This window comes from Anolis sagrei, chromosome 1 (assembly GCF_037176765.1).
Source record: "Anolis sagrei isolate rAnoSag1 chromosome 1, rAnoSag1.mat, whole genome shotgun sequence".
Lineage (NCBI taxonomy): Eukaryota > Metazoa > Chordata > Lepidosauria > Squamata > Dactyloidae > Anolis > Anolis sagrei.
Window position 1 is genome coordinate 197,626,100 of NC_090021.1, and position 21,896 is coordinate 197,647,995.

Sequence of the window (21,896 nt, forward strand, 5' to 3'; positions counted from 1 at the left end):
TTACAGCCCCAACTGGGTGCTAACATTATATACTGTAACTTCTTCAGGTTGTGTTGATTTACAAATAGTCTATAACAGTCTTTTGATATGTGGTTTTCTTCTTGAATCCGTGGTCTCAAGATGCAAGAAGAAGGCTCCCCCAAAACAAGGAAATTGTACCTGGGATTACTTGTTTTTGTGTCATGTATATATACCAGACATTTGGAGTTTTCTCCTTTTGATACTTATGGTTATGTTTCAGGAGTTACAGTATATAATCTTAGTACCTAGTTGGGGCTGTAAAGAAAGATTATAAAATTGTTTGTGAATTGTCTATTGTATTGATACCATTTTCATTATAATACAAATTTCTGTCACCAATCTAAATGTATTGGTCTACGACCACACCATTTCCTCTTCCCTAGCCCACTGACCACTGGAGTCAGTTCACAGAGCCACTCAAAAATGGAGGGAAACTCCGACTTAAAGAGTGATGGTTGTTATCCAGACAGACCCCCTTCTTATATCGAGGCACAGAAAGACACACTGAATACTTGTGGTGAAGTATAAACAGATTTGTGAAGTTTATTTGCACTAGAACAAGAAGGCTTCTCAGATATTAGGAGGTTCAGACACTTAGTGGTTTCAGAAGATTATCAAGCTGTTTCTTTAAAGGAAAATGGTTCTTTAACTTATCTGCCGCAAAACTATGTTCAACTCACAGGTGAACGAACTGGGCTTTTCAAAACCTCTCAATCCTCCCTTCCAGAGGCTCCTAATATATAAGCACTCTTTCCCTTAGAGGCGCTCTAAAAATGTAGCACTTCTCCCCAGAGGCTATGTTTAATCCTCTCTCCCACAGAGGTTTTTCCCTCTGACCTCCAAACACTTCTCTTCTCCCCCTCAGACTCCTCCCCGTCCCCCAGATTACGGCTCTCACTGGCGCCCTCTCCCTTCTGTAGCTAGGCACCACTCTCTAACTCCCCCACCAATCAGGCATCACTACCATCTAAGGCAGGGGTCCACAAACGTTTTAAACAGAGGGCCAGATCACAGTCCCTCAAACTGTTGGAGGGCCGGATTATAATTTGGAAAAAAAAATGAATGAATTTCTATGCACACTGCACATATCTTATTTGTAGTGCAAAAAACACTTAAAACAATACAATAATTAAAATGAAGAACAATTTCAACAAATATAAAATTATTAGTATTTCAATGGGAAGTGTGGGCCTACTTTTGGCTGATGAGATAGGACTGTTGTTATTGTTGTGTGCTTTCAAGTCATTTCAGACTTAGGTTGACCCTGAGCAAGGGCCGGGTAAATGACCTTGGGGGGGCTGCATCCGGCTCCCGGGCCTTAGTTTGAGGACCCCTGATCTAAGGAGTGGGAGGTTCCCTCCTCCTTTAGGTTGTACCAGGTCTTTTCTCCCAGGGCTAGAAATTTTCCTATACATTAGTTTGGGAAGGTAGACTCATTCCATTACACGTGACTTCTGGGAAAGTGTCCATAGTGCCAAGGCAATATGTGAGCATGGGCTATTCATTCTGCCACTTCTTGTGGCAGAATGAATAGCCCATGCCGCCTCTCCTATATCTCCCATAGCATTCTTGTATAAACTAAGAAAGATTATTGTCAGTCATTCAACAGCAGTGGGCCTCTTAGGTTTGGGCTCAGCTCTCATACCAGAAGTACTGCAACTAGTATTGAAAGCTAAGTCCATTTTGTTTTGTGTCGACGTTGTTTCCGGTTTCCCTCCACTCTAGTCAACATTTTGAAACATTCAAGAGGAGGAGGAGGGAAAGCCTGGCGTTGTGACTGCATTTTAAACTCACCATATGAGGAAGCGAAGCTGCTGGGCTAAGGAAAGTGAGGTGTCAAGTTTATTTTTAAACCTCTTCTGACAATGATGTCAGACTGCATCTATGGCTTTTAATTTTTAAACCACGAGAAGGAATTAAACATGAATATCAGCAGGCCAGAGGTTTACCATGTTCACTTGTGTAGGAAAATGAAGCGAAATGACATTTAAATGGGGAAGTTGGTTGAATGCTTTGGGCTATTAATGTGGGTAAAAGGTCTGTCAGGTGCTCTAAGCACTGGCCAAGCTCTCAAGAAACAAGGCAAAAAGTGCTACCGCCATCAGCCAAGTATTCCCCTCCCCTTTAATAACTTGCCATGGTGCAGAGCCAAACTCTGTGGCCTTTTGTGCTGCAGTTTCATTCCTGCAGAATAAAGCCTGCAGTAATTGCTAACCAAATGGGTCAAATGAGGTTGAAAGAAACTATTTCTCTTTTCAAAATGTTTCCATCATATGACTAAACTTATCCTGTTAGTTTTCCTTGGGCTCACATCTGAAGGCATTGCTTACCATTTAAAAATAAACTATAGGCTGAATACATAGGCCTGCTGTGTTATGTACAGGCATGGAGAAATTTCAGGTTGTCGATTTTGTCCCTCTCTCCTTCAAGCTTGGGAGGTCCATCACTGTGAGCTAGGCACAAAAATGTTGGCTTAGGAAAATAGAGAATGACAATTATGTATTTATTTATTTACTCTATTTCTATCCTGCCTTTCTCTACCCTGAAGGGGACTCAAAGGCAGCTTTACATATGGCAACTATCCAATGCCTTTGGACAACAAAGAGTTAGAACACACTTAAGTTAAAAATGAAAATGAAAATTATATGCACATTAAGACATATACTATATATATATATATATATATATATATATATAGTATATTGCATTCAGTATTAAAATCATGCCATCCTTCATCATAATCTGGGGCTGTTCCAAAGATCAATTGCAAGTATTTTGAATGATAGATCAAACGCATTGTTTCAATTAAATTTCACCTCCAAATTGGGAACGTTATTCTTTTGGACATTGTTTCTGAAGACCCCACCTTCCATTGCCAGTCAGTATGGCTCAGGAGGGCAGACTTCTTCCTTCTCCAGTGTTTCTTCTTGCTACAAATCAGTTTGGAGGAAGTCCATGGAACCAATGCAATATAGGAAGGATTTTGGACACATGTCTTTCCTGTTTCAGAGGTGATTGTACTCACCATCTTTCCCATAATAGTGCTTTGACTTTGTGGACTTCACTCCCAACAGCAGGTATTTATGAAATAACCAGCTATTGCATGTTTAATAATAACAAGAACAACAAGAACAACAACTTTATTTTTGTATCCTGCCACCATTTCCCCGAAGGGACTCTGGCCTGCTTACATGAGGACCAAACCCAGTCAGACAGAATTAAAAGATAAGACAGTAAAAATCAAATGCAAAACATCAAAAAAGATAACTATCAACAATCAAAACATCAAAACAACCAATAGCCTAACCTAGAGACCATATACTGAGCTGAGGGGCAAGGCATAGGCTTTGCCAAATAGTTGCAAGGACAGGACTGATAGAAAACTGGAAGAGCCAGATGATAAGTATGTGCTAAAGTCAATTTGTGCAGTAAAACTAAAGGGCAGGGACAATGGTAAAGTGCAGGAGCCAGATGTTAAGTTATGACTGGAGAGGCCAAAATTATCTAGTGAATTGATTACATCCAAGTTTTTAGCTTTGTGCGGAAAGTGGACAGGGTGGGTGCTAATCTAATCTCCCTGGGGAGAGAGTGACAGCGCTGGGTGGCCACCACTGAGAAGGCCCTCTCCTTGTCCCCACCAGCCGTGCTTGTGACAGAGGTGGAATGAGAGAAGGGCCTCCCCAGAAGATCTTAGAGCTCATGCAGGTTCATAGAGGAAGATGCGATCACGAAGATAGCCTGGACCCAAACCATTTAGGTGAATTGGGACTGGAAACTTATCGGCCTACATAATATTTATGATACTCAGCAAATGTAAAATGGTTATAGCTTCCTTTTTTGTGTTAGTTACTGGGCTGCTTGTCTTCACTGAATCTGAATATCTTTTTGGGTCTTCCAGGTTGCTCCTCCATCAAATACTGTCGCTATCAATGGAAGATCCAGCCTCAGCTCGGTGCCCATAGAAGCAAGATATAGTCCTCACTAGAACTTCATGCCAAACATTTTGCACTTTAATCACCACTGCATAGACCTACTGCATAAACCTACTTCTCAGTTAATTATTGAAGACGATGCATTCGTGCAGGGTTGTGTTGGAATATATTATCAAGTGAAGCATAGAAACTTCACAAGATGCCTCAAAGATATTTTAGACTATAATTTATAGCTTTTTGGGTCTTTTCTCTTTAAAACTGAAAATGCTATTTCAGAACTCATAACAAGGCAAAGAAGATTTTGATTTTTCTTCTTCTTCTGTGATAAGCAGATAGGCTGATTTCTGTTTTATCCTTAATCCATTTTATGTAGCAATGTGTTGTATAATGTTGATGTATGAGTTTCGTAATGTGTATAACTGCTTAATGATTATGTTCAGAAATGTATGACTTTAAATATAGGTCTGCCACCTGTTGCCTTGATTGTTACATTGGTAATTTAATGATGACAGTGAGCAGAGAATGCTCTTTGAAGTGCAAGGGAGCAAGTTTTCTTTATCTAAAGATGTAGGATCAAGTCCTTCCGATCGTGAGCTGGATCATACCTGTTTTGAATCAGCATTTTTGTTATAGTGTATGTCTAATGTCAAAGTAAAGAAATAATATAGGTTTCTCTGGTCAACCTGTTCAACACTATATATGGGGTTTTTTTTGCACATACATCATTGCTGCATGGTCTTAATGATCACTACAAAGTGCCTTGATGCTCCTCTATGCTACAACTCTACCACATCTGCTTTCCAGGAGTGGCAGCTAAGTCTGTATCACTGGACTGTGTAAGAGAGGGCTTGTTCAATATTGGGACCTGCAAACATTTTGGTTTTCAGTTCCCAGAAACACCAGACAATTCTGCTGGTGGTAAGGGATTGTGGGAATTGTAGTCAAAGGAAAAAAAGGAGCTAAAGCTTCCCCACACCTACTCTCAGGTGAATAGTTCAGAGCAGATTCACATAACCAGAAATCCAGAAAATGGATGACGTTTTTCATTTTCTTACCCGGATGTCAATAACACCCCCTGCTATCCAGCCCTGCTGTTTGACCACTTGAATGGAAATTGCCAATGGCAGGGAAACCCAGTAAACAATTTATAGCTCAAGTATTTGGGAATCGGTATTGAGCTGGCAAGAAGCATCCAAGAGTTTAATAGAGCTCTGGGCTATAGTGAGGACTGCAGAAGATTATTTGGAAGTTAATATAAATTCATGAGTAAGGAAAGAAGGCTGAGGATCAGCATTCTCAAGAGAGAGCAATATTGGAACAGAGCATCTAAAATTCATTTGAACTAAGCTGGAAATATATAAAGGAGTCAAAATAGTTAAATGCAAAATTCTGTGCATACAAACTTCTTTTTTTCTAGTAGTCTTTAAAATTGATATTTTATTTTTATGTCAGAGAACTTTTTAAATATTTCTCTTAAATTCAGGAAATTAAAAACAGGGAATGAAAATCCAAACCTGTTTTCATAAGTAGGTTAAAAAGGTGGTGGTGGTGGTGATGATTTTTTTGCATTGTAAAATCTCTTTTAATGACACTTTAAGCAATGTCAGAGAAGTAGTTTGATCAGTGTACAAACAAAACAGGAGTAGAACTGAATACTGTAATTGCTACTGAAGAAGACATGTCAGATTGGGGAGCAATGCACATACAGCAAAATCCTCAGAAACAGGTGTGGCATTTCTTTGTCTGTTCATCTTTTCCTGTCACTGCTGTCAAATTAATGTTGCATTTGTATGGCAAAGCTATTTGTGATCCTAGCTCTGATCAAGCAATGGAATTGTAGATAACAGGCTGCAAATACTGGGATATTTGCAATGTTCTAAACTAATTCATGGTTTTGTTAAATAAAATTAATTGTATTTAGTTTTATTCTTAAGTAATGAACTACTTATACTTTTGGTTCTTTCTTGTCTATTTTTTTAAAATGAAATCACTTTCTAGACTACTAGTTGTACAGTAAGACCCCTGTATCCATGGGGGATATGTTTCTGACCAGACTGTGGTTACATGAAACCGTGCATACAGTGAATGCCATTAAATGACCTTTCTTTCAGTCCCAACCGTATTGGAGAACCTAGAGATTCCTAGAATGGCATCTACTCTTGGAATTTTCTACGTCCTTGGACACAATTCCATGATAATATATCACAGGATCACCTGGAGGATGAAAAAAAATGCCTAAAGAGACCCCACCTCATTCTCTCTCTCCCCAGCATGGGGAAGTGAAACTATGAACATGGGTTACCGGGGGGGGGGGGGGGGGTTACTGTACAACTTTGAAATGATATTTTGTAGGTATTCTGCACAGTGATTTGCAACAAGATACACTGATCAGTAGGGGGGAAAATCTCTCTTTGCAGGAGTTGTGTGATGAGCAATACAAAGGGATAATGAAGGAGATTATATAACCACTGGTCTCCCCAGTGGCCATATTGTTTCTCAAATATCTGCCAGCCAAGAGTGCTGATGGCAGATTCTAGAATAATAACTTAGTAAACATTTTATATCTGGAAACATCTCTAATAACTAGGATGTTTAATAAATTAGGTAGCAGTTTCTAGAAAAATGATTAAACTGATCTAGAAAGTTATCCCCCTTCCCTGTCCGTGTATGTCTTGGACTGCAGCTTCCATTTTACCTATGGTATTACATTCCAAATATATCTGGACAGGCCCGTATCCAGAAAAAAGATTCAGGAGGGGTTGAAACTTTTCCCTTTTGAGATGACTTTTCAGACCAGTGTAACCTGATCTGGCAGAAGATCTCATCAAGGTCCTGAAATTGCTATCATTTTTCAAAGGCCCTTCACTGGTAATAGGTCCTGAATCATTGCTCCCTCTTTTAAGTTAGTGCTTTTCGGCCACAAATGACAATAATTTCCACAATTAGCAAAAGTTTGTTTCTGTTTTCTTCTTATTTCCTTTATCATAAAGAATTTTCCATTGTGATTAGCAAGAAGTTTTCAGCCAAGTGCACAATTGTTCTGATGGTACTTTGGTTTTTGGTGTCTATTGAAGATTTCTGTTGCATTTTTCCATTGAACAAATTGTTTAGCCATCAATGCACCAAGCTTCTGATGACCACCTTTATCCCCAACTTCTCCTCCGAACACCACACCATACTTACAAAGTGCACCTTGTGCATGAAATTTCAGATGCCTCTTCTTTTTTATAGCATGTCCTGGCTATGGAATCTGTGGATTTTGCACTTATTGAGCTTTCACTTGGTCATCAGAAACAATCTTGTTCAATGTCATAGCTGCTTCTTTTTGCTCCTGTCCCATTGTTTCTTTGGCAGGGCTTCCACTATGGTCAATTTCTCTATTTCAGCTATTGCTGCTATTGCAATGTAAATTGGTAGAAAGGTAGTTAATGATAATGTGAATAATCAAAATTTGGTTGAAATAGTTCTTCGGTTCTGGAGGGATGCTAATTTTTGATTCTCATAGACTTGGCATGGGGATTTGGTTGTTGTTGTTTATTCGTTCAGCCACTGCTGACTCTTCATGACTTCATGGACCAGCCCATGCCAGAGGTCCCTGTCGGCCATCACCACCCCCAGCTCCTTCAAGGTCAAGCCACTCACTTCAAGGGTAATAATAATAACAATAAAACTTTATTTATACCCTGCTCCATCTCCCCCAGTGGGACTCAGGGCGGCTTACATGAGGCCACGCCCATCAGTACAGTAAGCACAATATAACACAAAGGCATAACACAATATAACACAAAGGCTATGGAATGCCCTACCCGTAGACATCAGACAGGCCCCTTCGTTGCTGGCATTCAGAAAGAAGGTCAAGACGTGGCTCTATGAACAATCGTTCGGTTAACGGTGCAACTAAACTCAGGAAGACGGCATAATCGAACACTGGAATGGTATAAGGATTTTGAGAACGGATTCTGATTCTATTGAGGCGTTGATAGGATAATTGATTGTTGTTTGTCTGTTGTTTATGATGTGTTTTAACCACTTGTTATTGTTGTGATAAATTGCACTGTGTAAACCGCATTGAGTCGCTGACTTAGGCTGAAAAATGCGGTATAGAAGTAAAGCAAATAAATAAATAAATAAATAACAACTAGAAAATAAAAAAAAATAAAATACAAAACCAATATAATAAGCGACACAGTAATATAAAATCGAACATTAAACACACAGGATTACACAGGGCAGGGCCAAATTTAAGGATAAAATTTTAAAACACTGGGAGATTGGGCAATGGAAACTTTTGGGAAGGGGGATCCGGGATGAGGAACGATTTAATTGCACGAACCATGAAATAAAGTGCTTCTGAGGCTATTTTGTGTGAAATTTGGTCAGGGAGTATCTTACATTCAATCATTGAAGGCACATTGGAATAACCAGGTTTTCAGGCTCCTCCTGAAGATTGCTTTGCATCCAACCACCCATCTTACCCTTGGTCGGCCCCTCTTCCTTTTTCCTTCAATTTTCCCCAGCATCATTGTCTTCAAGCTTTCCTGTCTTCTCATTATGTGGCCAAAGTACTTCATCTTTGCCTCTAATATCATTCCCTCCAATGAGCAGCTGGGCTCTATTTCCTGAAGTATGGACTGGTTGGATCTTCTCGCAGTCCAAGGCATCTCAGAATTTTCCTCCAACACCACAGTTCAAAAGTATCTATCTTCCTTCGCTCAGCCTTCTCTGTGGTCCAGCTCTCACATCCATAGGTGACTATGGGGAATACCATTGCTTTAACTATGTGGGCCTTGGTTGCCAGTGTGATGTCTCTACTCTTCACTATTTCTAAATAGAGCAATTTATTTGTAAATTGAGCAATAAGAAGTTCGTGATCTGGGGGATTTGGTTAGCTACTTAAAATTCATGAGTAAACCAGTTTTTTTCCTCTTTTTTTGATCTGAAAAATTTTGGGGATGGTTTGAACCCCTAAATCACCCCCTTGTGTATGGGCTTGAATTTAAAGGGTGGTAGGTTGGAAAAAGAAAGAAAAAGGGCACAAATGCAGCCCTCCAGATACTGTTGGACTGCAACTCCTAGCATTCCTTATCTGACTCTTCTGGCTAGGGCTGATGGAACTTGCAGTTCTACAACATCTGGAAGTCTGTGTGATTTACAACTCCAATGTATGCAGTTGTGTTGCAAAGTATGTCCTCCCATACAACTGTGCATAGAAGTACATCTATATAAACACGTGACAGATTATTTGTAGTACACCTATGACTTGTTAAATTTCAGTTTTATGCAAAGCAATGGCATTTTGCCAGATCTGTCTCAAGTTAAAATCACATGATTAGAGTTCAATTTTCATGGACGAGAGATATTTGATTACTTGACCTTTTGTGGCATGATTCCTGTGGTGTTAATTTTCAAGCACTCTGCAGTTGTGCTTACTTTCCCCTTTATCCCTCTATTTCTTTCACCTCCCTTTGGCTTAAGTATTTCTAAGCACCAATAAAAATAGTACAGGTTAAATATTCCTTATTCAAAATATGGAATTCCAAAATTGTCCTCAAGGGTGGCTGAGATTGTGAGCCCTATGCTTTCAAGTGTGTTCAAGGTGCACACACTTTCTTGATGCACAAAATCATTAAATGGATATTGTATATAAAATGACCTTCAGGCCATTTGTAAAAAGTATACATGAAACAAACATGGATTTCCTGTTTAACATGGGTCACGTATCCAAGATACTTCATTATATGCATATATGCAAATATAGGTATTCCAACACATGAAAAGATTTTAAATCCAAAACCCTTCTGATCTCAGATGAGGGATACACAATGACATGATGGCAACAGTCTTAGACAGCAATGGCTCCCAAAGTGACCAATTTAAGGTGAAATCAAATGTCAAACAGGGATGTGTTATTGCCCCAACCTTATTTTCCATCTTCATCACTATGATACTTCATCTTGTTGATGGGAAGCTTCCCACCAGAGTGGAAATCATCTATTGGACAGATGAGAACCTATTTAACCTCAGCAGACTGAAAGCCAAAACCAAGGTCACAACATCTGTTATAGAACTCCAATATGCTGATGATAACGTTGTCTGTGCACATTCAGAAGAAGGCCTACAAATCACTAAACATCTATGCAGAAGCATACGAGAAGCTTGGCCTCTCTTTGAACATCGAGAAAACCAAAGTGCTCTTCCAACAGGCACCAGCCAATCCCTCTGCAATGGCAGAAATACAGCTTAATGGTGTAACATTAGAAAATGTTGACCATTTCTGCTACCTTGGCAGCCACCTCCCCACAAAAGTCAACATTGACACTAAAATACAACACTGCCTGAGCTCTGTGAATGTAGCATTTTTCCAAATGAAGCACAGAGGACATCTGTAGGGAGTCCATGGTGCTTGTTTATAAAGCTGTTGTTCTCCCATCCCTGCTATAAGCCTGTGAAACGTGGACTGTCTACAGATATCCCACTCAACTCCTGGAATGATTCCATCAGCATTGCCTCCAAAAATCCTGCAAATCTCTTGGGAAGACAGGTGGACAAATGTCAGCATGCTGGAAGAAGCAAAGACCACTGGCGCTGAAGCAATGCTCCTATGCTATCAACTCCGCTGGACTGGCCACATTGTTTGAATGCCCAATCACTGTCTCCCAAAGCAGTTACTATACTCCCAACTCAAGAATGGGAAATGTAATGCTAGTGGACAGGAAAAGAGACCTAAAGATGGGCTTAAAGCCAGGCTTAAAACTGGCATAGACAGAGAATTGGGAAGTCCTGGCCCTTGAGCACTCTAACTGGAGGTCAGCTGTGACCAGCAGTGTTGCAGAATTTGAAGAGGCATGAATGGAGGGTGAAAGGGAGAAACCAATGTCCTCGCTGCAGGAGAACATGCAGATCAAGAATAGGGCTCCACAGCTACCTACAGACCCACTGTCAAGACACTACACTTGAAGAACCATCATCCTCAGGCTAGGAGGGATCACCTAAGTAAGTAAGTAAGTAAGTAAGTAAGTAAGTAAGTCAAACTGTACTGCTATATATTCTTGTTATGTAATGAAGACAGTGATTTCTTTTTAAAAGTGGGTTATGACATATATCTTCTATTATAAGCCTTTTAAGTGAAAATGTTTGCTGTCAGGTGATATTATAAACACTGAAGGAGAAAAGCTAGTTTATTTCAGGTTCAGAAATAATTATGATGGTGTAGTGCTGAGCTTCTCAGGCTCTCTGATATGGGGGACTAGCAATTAAGTTTTTTTTTAGTATTTCATAGATCAGTACTACATCTATGCCTGTTGGCTCTAATGGTTCCTTCTTTCATGGAAACAAGTCAGGGAACTGCACTTCTGGAGATCACCACTTTGAATACCATTGGTGTAGTATTCCTAAACTTTGGTCCTTCAGATGATTTGGACTTCAGCTCCCAGAAACTCCAGCTGACTTGGCCAACAGTCAGGAAGTCTGGAACATGAAGTCTAAAATATTTGGACAACCAGAGTTTGGGAACCACTGGTGTAGTGTATGGCAAACCACCATCGTTGTGCAACAAATGACCCAAGGAAGAGTCCATGTCTTTTATTTATTTTATTTCATTATTTTATTTTATTTATTCACAACATTTCTACCCCACTCTTCTCAACCCTCCTGGGGCGGGGGGGGGGGGGACTCAGTAGCTTACACTGGCAACAATGAAATGCCACAAATATAACAAATAACAGCAATATAAAACAATAAATAGAACAATAGATTAAAACCAATTAAACATTATTATCACAGTCATGTTGTCATTTCCGTTATTATCACAGTCATGTCGTCCAGTTCGATGTCCAAAGTGCTATCAAGCTTGCTGGCCAAAGGCCTGGTTCCAAAACCATGATTTCAGTTTTTTCCTAAAGGAAAGGAGGAAATATCTTGCTGGGGAGCAAATTCCAAAGAGGGGGGGGGGTCACTACCGAGAAGGTCCTGTCCCTCATCCCCACCAGACGTGTTTGCGAAGTTGGTGGGACTGAGAGCAGGGCCTCCTTGGTTGATCTTCAACTGTGAAGTGGAACATAGAAGGAGATACATTTGGACAAGTAAGATGGGGCGGAGCCGTATAGGGGTTTATAGGCCAAGACCAGTGAGAATTGCAGAAGGTGATATCTGAAAAGGGACCAATGAGGAACCTAAACCAACCTCTTGGCTATGAGAATTTGAAACTACAAATAAAAAGCTCTGGTATCTGGTAGAAACAAATAAAAGTATTAAAAAAAAAAAAAGCCCTGCCACTGGCAAAGTTGTAATCACTAACCTAAACCCAATTGCTAGTCTCGATTACATTAGAACCAATGAATCAACTAGTTAATTGTAAGCAAACATATGTATGATTCCCATTGATCCAGTTTACTCAGTTGGGACCAGCAGCTGACTTGAATCCCCATTCTAAAAGGCCAGGATGAGTGCATTTGGGATAAGGCATCTCTTTGCAAGGCTACCATGTGGGCTCTTAAATACCAGAGGAATGTTATAAACATACAGCTTGCCGTTAGGATCTGGATGTGCAATAAGCTGAGAACAGCACATTAAAAATTCTCTCAGTTCTCTGAGCTGAAATACAAAAATAGTACTGGATTCTGCTTCGACATTTTGACACAATTAGGGAAAGAGGCACAGTGGGAAGGAGGACTCCTGTATTTCCTAATAGCTAAATTTGGTTTTTTGTTTTGTTTCATTTATGAATCTCTCAATGAGTGGAATGCTAAACAACAAGGGCACTTTCAAAGGACGCTGGATCACTTTGAAGCATGACGTTTCCCCAAACGCTTTAATGGTTTCTAATCACAGCTAACTACTTTTATCCATTAATGAAATGTTTCTGAAGGGGGAAGGAGTGGCAAGAGAAATGTTGCAATTGCAAATGAAGACATCAAAATATAACATCTGAGAATATCTGAGAACATCCTCTGGAAATATCCATTCATGGTTATGAATGAAGGCAGAATGCTTTACAAAACCTATTTCCAAATTAGGTAGGAGATGCACAACTCTGATTCTCCAGCAGCTTTTTTGGACTGCAACCTCCATCATCCCTTCTCATTGGTTCTGCGATCTAGAGCAGTGACCAAAACACCCGAAAGGCTACAATTGCCCACCATTGCATTTGAGCTTTATTTCTATTTCTGAGGATGAGCAAGAAGATAACAAAACTGACTTTTACCAGTCAGGCTACTTGTTCATCTAGTCTGCTACTCTCCATTTGACTTCACGATCACTTACAGATCACTTCACACCCCACACAGCCTGTGCCATACAGTAAAACAAAAATATATTTATTTCTGTTAAAAAAGAACAAAAATCTAAATAGTCTTTAAAAAAAACACTAAAAACTGGAGAATATAAGCCACTAGTTCTCAACCTGTGGGTCCCCAAAAATCCTAACAGCTGGTAAACTGACTAGGATTTCTGGGAGAAGTAGGCCAACACACCTGGGGACTCACAGGTTGAGAGCCATTAATATAAGCTGAAGTCCTAAAGATTATTAATATGGTTTCCGTTGCCTGCCACAATCTCAGCAAAATAAGACCAATATGATTTCCCTTTAGAAAAGTTCAGTTTTGGATTTGCTGTTGTGAGGAGAACCTTTCTCATGACCTAAACCCATAGGGTTTACAAGAGTGCCTCCATTGATAATCTCATGTTCCAGGCTGATTCACAAGGGAGAAAAGGCCTTTCAGATATCTTACCGCTTTGTCATTTTAGGTGGAGATGATAGTGAATGAACCTCAGATCTATCCACATTGAATGTGCGTGCTACTCTTCTGCTGAGCTCTGGTCCTTTCTTACCATGCAAATCAGAGCCCAATGATATCCTGCTCAACTAGATGCCATGCTAAGGACATAGTCTGTACAGAAGCCTTAGTTCGTTCACTGCTTTGGAAAGGTTTGCCATGCTTTGCAATGAAGGTTGAAATGTGCCTCAGAGGGTTTGTCATCTAAATTCATTCATGCAATGGGCTAAAAAGGGGAAGGAACCTAAGTGAAATGAATGATGTCTTTCCCATGCCCTATATGGACAAAAAAGTGAGGGAAATAGTTCCAAGGAGCTGAAACGTTCACTCATATGGTGGAAGTCCATTCTGGGTGCTTGAAAGCTCTCCTGCGTCTTTCACATCTCTAGTTTAAGAAATGGGAGCCCCCAGTGGTGCAATGGGTTAAAGCTTTGTGTTGTCAGGACTGAAGACCAACAGGTCGGAGGTTTGAATCTGGGAAGAGCGCGGATGAGCTCCCTCTGTCAGCTCCAGCTCCCCATGCAGGGAAATGAGAGAAACCCCAAACACGGATGATAAAACATCCTGGCAACCCCTGGGCAACATCCTTGCAGATGGCTAATTCTCTCACACCAGAAGCCGCTTGCAGTTTCTCAAGTTGCTTCTGGCATAAAAAAGAGGAAAGGTTTAACTCTTAACAATAGTTCAACATTGGCTGGGAATGACAAAATCTCATTTCATCTCCCAAAAAAGCAACTCAAATAAGGCTACCAAAGCAATAGTAGCATAAGAGAGAGAAGCACTGCTGAGGTGCAGAAAATCCCACATTATTTGTGTGTGGACTCAACCCAAAGCAGATATTGTGGGATTTTCTGCCTTGATATTCTGGGATATAGCCCTCATATAATCCAGTTTAAAGCAGAAAACCTGGGATCAGATCCTGGGATATAGGGTTTGTCTGGAAAGGCCCTCAGAGAAAGGCAAAGGTAAACCCTCACTCAACAAATCGTGTCAAGGAAACCTCAAACTGGGTTTACTATAAGCTCTCCATTAGCCAGAAACAACTTGGGAGACACACAGCAACTACATCTACTGTATGTATGGCTACACTGAAGTCCTGCCAAGTACCCATGGATGGAACTGCAGCCTCATTCTTGCATACAGTCCACACACTGTTAACTTATCAAAATGTTGTATGCATACTTGTCTAAATTCTTAATTATTTTGAGTCCAGGGTACAATTAAATCACCATGCAGATGGGGAAAGCATGACAACAAATCTCTGAGAAGGTGGATTCTCCACTGCCATGTGTACTTCAGAATCTGCTCCAGTGGGCTAGAAAACCCTTCAGAGTGGAATTTCAAGGGACATTGGGGATGAGAGAGGAAAAGGATAGCCTCCATCAAGACCAAATGAAGGGCTGCTTCTTGAAGTACAAAGACTCAATGGGAGATTGGCCCCCAGCACACACACCTGAACATCTGATGATCTCATGTACTGCATTAGATGTTCATCCTGGTTAACTCCAGATATTTTGGATTTCAGTCAGTTCCAGCCAGCGTGGACAATGGTCAGAAATGCTGGCTGCTGTAGCGCCAGTCATCCACCTCCATATTAATGATTATTTCTGCCCCATAATCTCAGCTGATAAGACCATCAGTGGAAATGGGACCACTTGCATCTGAACCATGTTTGCTACTGCAAAGTTTGGGCCTTTGCTATCCTATGCCCCCCCCCCCCCAATTAATTACATTATGTTACATGATTTTTGTTCCTGGGTTATACATGTCATTTCCTAACTGGTTCTATCATAAAAAAAAACATGGAAAATGTTTATTAAACTGCAAAAACTTTGCTTTTGTGGGACCTCCTGCAGCACATTTTGCTATAGTTTTTCAATGAGTATCTCATCGAGTCTCAACCAGTTCACAGAGTTTCTGGAGTATGACATCAACCTTCAAAGTAAGTACCATACAATTAAACAGGAATAACACTTTCAAACCAGGAACAGAAAAAAATTCAAATTTTGTAACATAGTGCTAAGAAATCAGGTAGAAAGAGGTTCCTATAGTGCTCCTTCAGAGCAAGATCATCATACACACACACAAAAGCATGGATCTCAGCTGTTTGCTCTGCTGAGAGAGTTGTTTGCTGTATCCGATAGGTCATGTGGATATAAAGGTTAAGTATTTATATCCTCCTGTATAATTTATCTTCCAGAGAGGTTGTTTTAAGATTTTTTTCCAAGACTTGCAAATTGGTCTTCTGTTAATGGTTGCATTTACATCTCTGCTTGTTATACAGGAAACATGTATGGCCAGATGTAGAAACATCAAATTCCCTGATGTGTTAGATTCTGCTGGCAAAGTAGTAGTACTCTACACACACAAGCCTACAACTAACACGCACACGGTTATTCTGATGAGTGAAGCACAATCTTCCACTACAGCGTTTCAGTTTTAATCTTTCAAAAACTTTGCTGGAACATTTTGGGTATCACTTTGACTTTGAGATATGCTTGGGTACCTACTTGATTTAACAGTTTTCCTCACATAAACTGAGTTTGCACTACAGCAAAATAAACCCTAGAATCCATTTCAATGGATTGAATGGTCATAAAGTACAATATAAAGGCTTCTAGAACAAAATAGGTCTTGACTTTCACTAGAGGTCAAGATAATTAAGCATATTGTCATACTTTGGGCATATTGGGAGGTGCCATGACTCACTGGAAAATATGACTGGACTGGAATGGACTGGTCTCCTCTAATTCTGGGATTCTATGACTACACTATAAGTGAATGGAGTCAACAAAGGAAGCCATGGCCCTGGGTTAACAAGACCTGGTTGAACACATTCTAATTGACAGTATAAATACATGGTGACTAATGACACCAACAGTACTTCCAAAATTTTAATTAAGTGATACTCATGACATTATGCTTTTACTGTAAGGGAATACAGGAAGGAAAGTGCTGTTTCCGGGCTTCCCATAAGCATCTGATTAGTAATTGTTCAGACACAGGAATATAGGAAGCTGCCTATACAACCTTTATACTAAGGCCCTTTCTACACTGCCATATAATGCAGATTGTCAAAGCAGATAATCCACATTATCCACTTGGTTCTGGATTATGAGTCTACACTGCCATTTAATCCAGTGCAAAGCAGATAATGTGGATTTTATATGGAAGTGTAGAAGGGGCCTTCATCAACCTTTGATCTGTCTAAATCTAGGACTGTCAACCTAACTATCTAGGCCAGTGATTCTCAACCTGTGGGTCCCCAGGTGTTTTGGCCTAAAACTCCCAGAAATCACAACCAGTTTACCAGCTGCTAGGATTTCTGGGAGTTGAAGGCCAAAACATCTGGGGACCCACAGGTTGAGGACCACTGCTCTAGGCTTTCAGGTGCAGGAGTCTTGCTTAGCCCTATCTGGGGGCCCTTCCACACAGCCATATAACCCAGAAAATCAAGGCAGAATATCCCACAATATCTGCTTTGAACTGGGTTGTCTAAGTCCATATTGCCATATATTCCAGTTCAAAGCAGATATTGTGGGATTTTCTGCCTCGCTATTCTGGGATATAGGGCTGTTTGGAAGGGGCCTAGAAGTTCTTGGTGTTCTTTGGTTGTACAGTGAACCCTTGGTATCCATTGGGGTTTGGTTCCATCACACACACACACACACAGAGAGAGAGAGAGAGAGAGAGAAAGAGAGAGAGAGAAAGGGTACCAAAGTCTGGATGCTCAAGTCCCATTATATATAATGGAGTAGTTAAGCTGTGCTCCTTACATAAAATGGTAAAATCAAGGTTTGCCTTTTGAAATTGTATGCTTCTGGAATATTATCAAGTCAAGCATGGACAGGAAGGGTCAACAACCTGATCCCACTTAACTTCCGAAGTCAGAAAACAGATGCATATGACAATGCACAGCTTTTGTGGCTGTTATGTAAAATTAAAATGGTTTGCTCCCCGCAGGAGATATAGCAATGTAGGATTTTTCAATGCCAAAAAATAATTCCTTTCATTCTGGAGAATTATCTGACAATATCAGCATATTTTGTTGTTATAAAAATTAATGAGAAGCACCCCCACACACAGGAAAAACAGCACATTTCCCCAGACTTTACAGAGTCCAACTTCAGAACAGTGAAGTTCTTCAGAAGGTGATATATTGACAATTTGAGACTCAGCCTGAATAGTCAAGTAAACATATTTTTAAAAATATATTGCATAATAACCAATTAAAATTTTAATAAAACAGGCACAGGAGAACAAATTGGAATGCTTATGCCACTGTTTCTGCTTAACAGTGAACACCAAAAATAAGCCGTGTAATAAGAGAACATTGTGAGCTGCCTTACACTTGGGTGCCTGTGAAAGACTGCAGATTCATTCCCTTGGTTGTCAAGCTAACTTGCAGTGGTTCCCAACCTTTGGTCCTCCAGGGGTTTTGAGCTTCAACTCCCTGAAATCCCAGTCAGTTTACCATCTGTTAGGAATTGTGGGAGCTGAGGTTGAAAACACCTGGATAACCAAAGGTTGGGAACCACTGACTAAAGCTTGGATGAAAACTGTATAACTCTCCAGACCACAGTTCCTAAAATTATTTCCAGACAGCCATGACCCTCCATCTTTGAACAAAAGGCCTTCAGGTGCCAGATGATGGGGGAGGGCAGAAAGTGATAGTATGGACAAAGTGTCAAAAATATTGGCTTTAGGATTGCAACCATGAGAAGTGGAGAGGTATCTCCTGTATCTTTAATGGTTGTGCAAAAGCAGGAGTTTCAGCATTGCTTCTTACCTGGTTGTACAACAACAGCACTTGGTGAAATTCCTTCTTCTGCACAACTATTAAAGGTACACAAACAATCTTAAGTGGCTTCAGTGGTTGAACAGTCTGGGTGTCATAAAAGGCTGATATATACTTTTCAAACAGTGGTGCAGTGGAAAGTTTTGAAGGGAAGGCAATCATCAAGATAATGCTCATAAGGAGTCCAATAAAAAATGTGTGTATTTTGTTTCAAAAGCCAGGAAGCTGTGGTGATCAGTATCAAAAACTAGTTCTAGCAGTTTTCATTTCTACCAAGGACAGGTCTTCTGCCAATCAAGTACTGTATGTATTAATTTGCTCATTAAAGAACAAAAAACCCCTTTATATTCCAAGGAGAAATAGCTTGAAGTAATATAGTTGAATCTCCCCTGCCCTGTTTCCCTCCTCCTTTAGTTTCTCTAGAATTGTAATCAATTTCACTTGGAAAAAACTAAGATGGTGGTAGAAGATGATAAAAAGGTAAAGGTTTCCCCTTGACATTAAGTCTAGTCGTGTCCAATTCTGGGGGAGATGGTGCTCATTTCCATTTCTAAGCCAAAGAGCTGGCATTGTCTGTAGATTCCTCCAAGGTCATGTGGCCGACATGACTGCATGGACCGCTGTTACCTTCCTGTTGGAGCAATACCTATTGATCTACTCACATTTGCATGTTACGTTGACAGAAGATGGGCTTCCAATGGGATCTCACCCCACTCTGCGGATTTGAACCACCAACCTTTTGGTCAGCAAGTTCCGCAGCTCTGCGGTTTAACCCACTGAGAGTAAAAGCAGTTTGAGACCACTTTACTTTTCATGGCCTCACAATATGGGATTTGTAGTTTCATGAGGCAGGCATACAAAACTACGAATAGCTAAGTAACATCTCATTCTTTCCCAGCTTAAACTTTATTGCACTATTTACAGAACACATGCTGCGGCAACCTGGTAATTGGAAGCTGTTTGTGTTTCTCCAGATCTTCAACACCACCATCAATTCCAATGGTGCTGAATAAAACCTTCCAGCACTAAAGAGGACAAGGAGGAAAAAAGAAGGAGCCCGACAGGCAGAAAAAGGTTGTGTATAAAAAGAGCTTCTGTGCCAGTGGATGTAATTGTAATACAGGGAGCCACTGTACCGTAGAAATGTTGGTCTAGAATCCAAATTCAGGTCTCCATTGAGCCGCAAAACTTATATGGCCCAGTCACTCTTAATCTTTCTTTCTCACCTTAACCTACTGCAAAGGGTTGTTGTAAGGATCAAGCTTTTTTTCCATGTCATAAGTGACTTGAGAAACTGCAAGTCGTTTCCTGTGTGAGAGAATTGGCCGTCTGCAATGATGTTGTCCAGGGGACGCCCAGATGTTTTACCATCCTGTGGGAGGCTTTTCTCATGTTCCTGCATGAGAAGCTGGAGCTGACAGACAGGAGCTTACTCAATTCCCCAGATTTGAACCTCTGACCTTTCGAGGATCAAGTGAAAAGGTACAGAGTGAGGAGTGCTGCTGTATAACAAACATAAAGGTTAGCAGCTAATAAAAAGGTTAGGTGTGTAGCTCAAACTGTGGCAAAAAATCAGAGAGATCATTGACATAAAGAATCACTTCAGTCAGCCAAGTTTTATTGGTTTATGTGCATATCATTGCTTGTGTGGGCATCTTTTCCTAAGGACTGAATGACTTGGGAGTCAAGAGTTGATGAGCTGAGAACTTTAATTGATTAGCTCTGCTCCAGAGGATGAAAAATGAAGAATGTCATATAGGTTTTTAATTATGACACTATGTAAATCAAAACAAAAGTTCCTACAAAGCGAAATCATCTAAAATAATGCTGATCATATTTGGAATGCACTCACAATGCACAGACAAACAAGGCAGGGCATTTTAGACAAAACAGCATTGGAGTAAAGTATAAAGGCAATCTTAGCAGGCAGCATAAAACGAATCACATGCCGGGCTCATCCTGCAGCATGAAAGGAGGAGCCTCAGGGAGGACTCCTTTGGTCTCTTGATGCGTCTGTTTTTAGCATCTTTGCTCAACCACATGTGTGCTGCCCTGTGTCACAAAAATGCCATTGATAACTTCTTGTTAAAGAATCCCATTTTTCTGCTGGAATAATTAGAAACTTGCAGTTAAACAAGCTGCTCTCCGGCAACAGCTCCACATTTTTTTTACTGTTTCAAAAACTAGTGTTAATAAAAAAAGGACAGGAATTAAAGTTCATTGAGATAATTAAAAACTGTTTTCATGTGGATTTCTATAACTTTTGAAGTCCACAAAAAGTTACACCAAATACAATGTGTTGGTCTATGATGTCACAGGACTTTTTACTATTTCAAATAGGGTTGTGCATTCGAGGTAAACCTTGACCCATTTTGCATCCTGGCTTTCGGTGGGGGCCCTGACCCGTTTTTGGGAGCCAACCAAAATCCAGAGGGCAGATACCATTTTTAACTCTTCAGTGCTGAAAGATCAATTTTCTATCAGCCCATAATGGGGGGAGGGGCTTTCCACCCAAGCCCCCCTTCCCGGCACATGCTTTAAGGAGGCTTCTTCTTACTTGCTATTGTTTCTACTCTAGAGGAGGTGCTCAACTGCAGGTACTGGCAGGCACGGGCACTTCTGGGCCTGCATGCGGCACATGCACTCTCTTTCCAAGGAAAGTGCATGTATGTGTGGTATTTGAGAGCATCTGCACCTGCCCATGTCTGCAGCTGAGTACCTCTTGCTCTAGACTAAGAGTTGCTCAGCTGCAGGCACTGACAGGCACAGGCCCACTGACAGGCTGCATGCCACACACACATGCAGAGCGCCTGCACCGGCCCACCAGTGCCTGCAACCAAGCGCCTCTTGCTCTGTGATGCTGAAAAGCAGGCCAGGAGCCGGGGCCCACTCCTGCCTGTTTTGGTGTTGACTAGATTTTCGTACCAGGAGGGGCATTCTTGTTCCATGCTCCCAAAGAAATGAAAGACACAAAGGAAACAGGAAAAACGAATTCCATGTACAGCTCTAATTTCAAATATACAGTGATCCTTTCTTATCAAGAGAAGTTGAGAACAATGAGGTCATCTATGGCCTCATCTACACTGCTATATGGTGAAATCTGAAACTTCATGATATGGTCAGTGTACTCACAGAATGAAGCTTAACTGCACTGAACTTCATTTTGTGAGTCTACTCTGACCATATCATGCAGTTTCAAACTACATGGTGGTATAGATGGGACCAAAATTGCATTATGGGAATCTCCTACCAGGTGCTTTCCCAATGTGTTGTGACCATCATCCTCAACAGCTGTGATATTTGAGAAGGATGGGAATTTTAGTTCAATACATTGGTAAATCCCAGGTAGAGAAAGGCCAGCATGACATCAGA

The 21,896-nt window shown here is 40.6% G+C and overlaps 1 protein-coding gene across 6 annotated transcripts in view; it reads left to right on the top strand.

Annotated features, from left to right (window-relative positions):
* The window catches only part of COBLL1 (cordon-bleu WH2 repeat protein like 1), a 117,016-nt gene extending 111,130 nt beyond the window's left edge, over window positions 1-5,886 (top strand). For all 6 annotated transcript variants that reach the window (XM_060778151.2, XM_060778118.2, XM_067471964.1 and 3 more), the window contains one exon: window positions 3,920-5,886. In XM_060778151.2, coding sequence (XP_060634134.2) covers window positions 3,920-4,006 — 87 coding nt within the window. In that variant the 3' untranslated portion in view covers window positions 4,007-5,886. The remainder of the gene's footprint in view (window positions 1-3,919) is intronic.
* The last annotated feature ends 16,010 nt before the right edge of the window (window positions 5,887-21,896 follow it).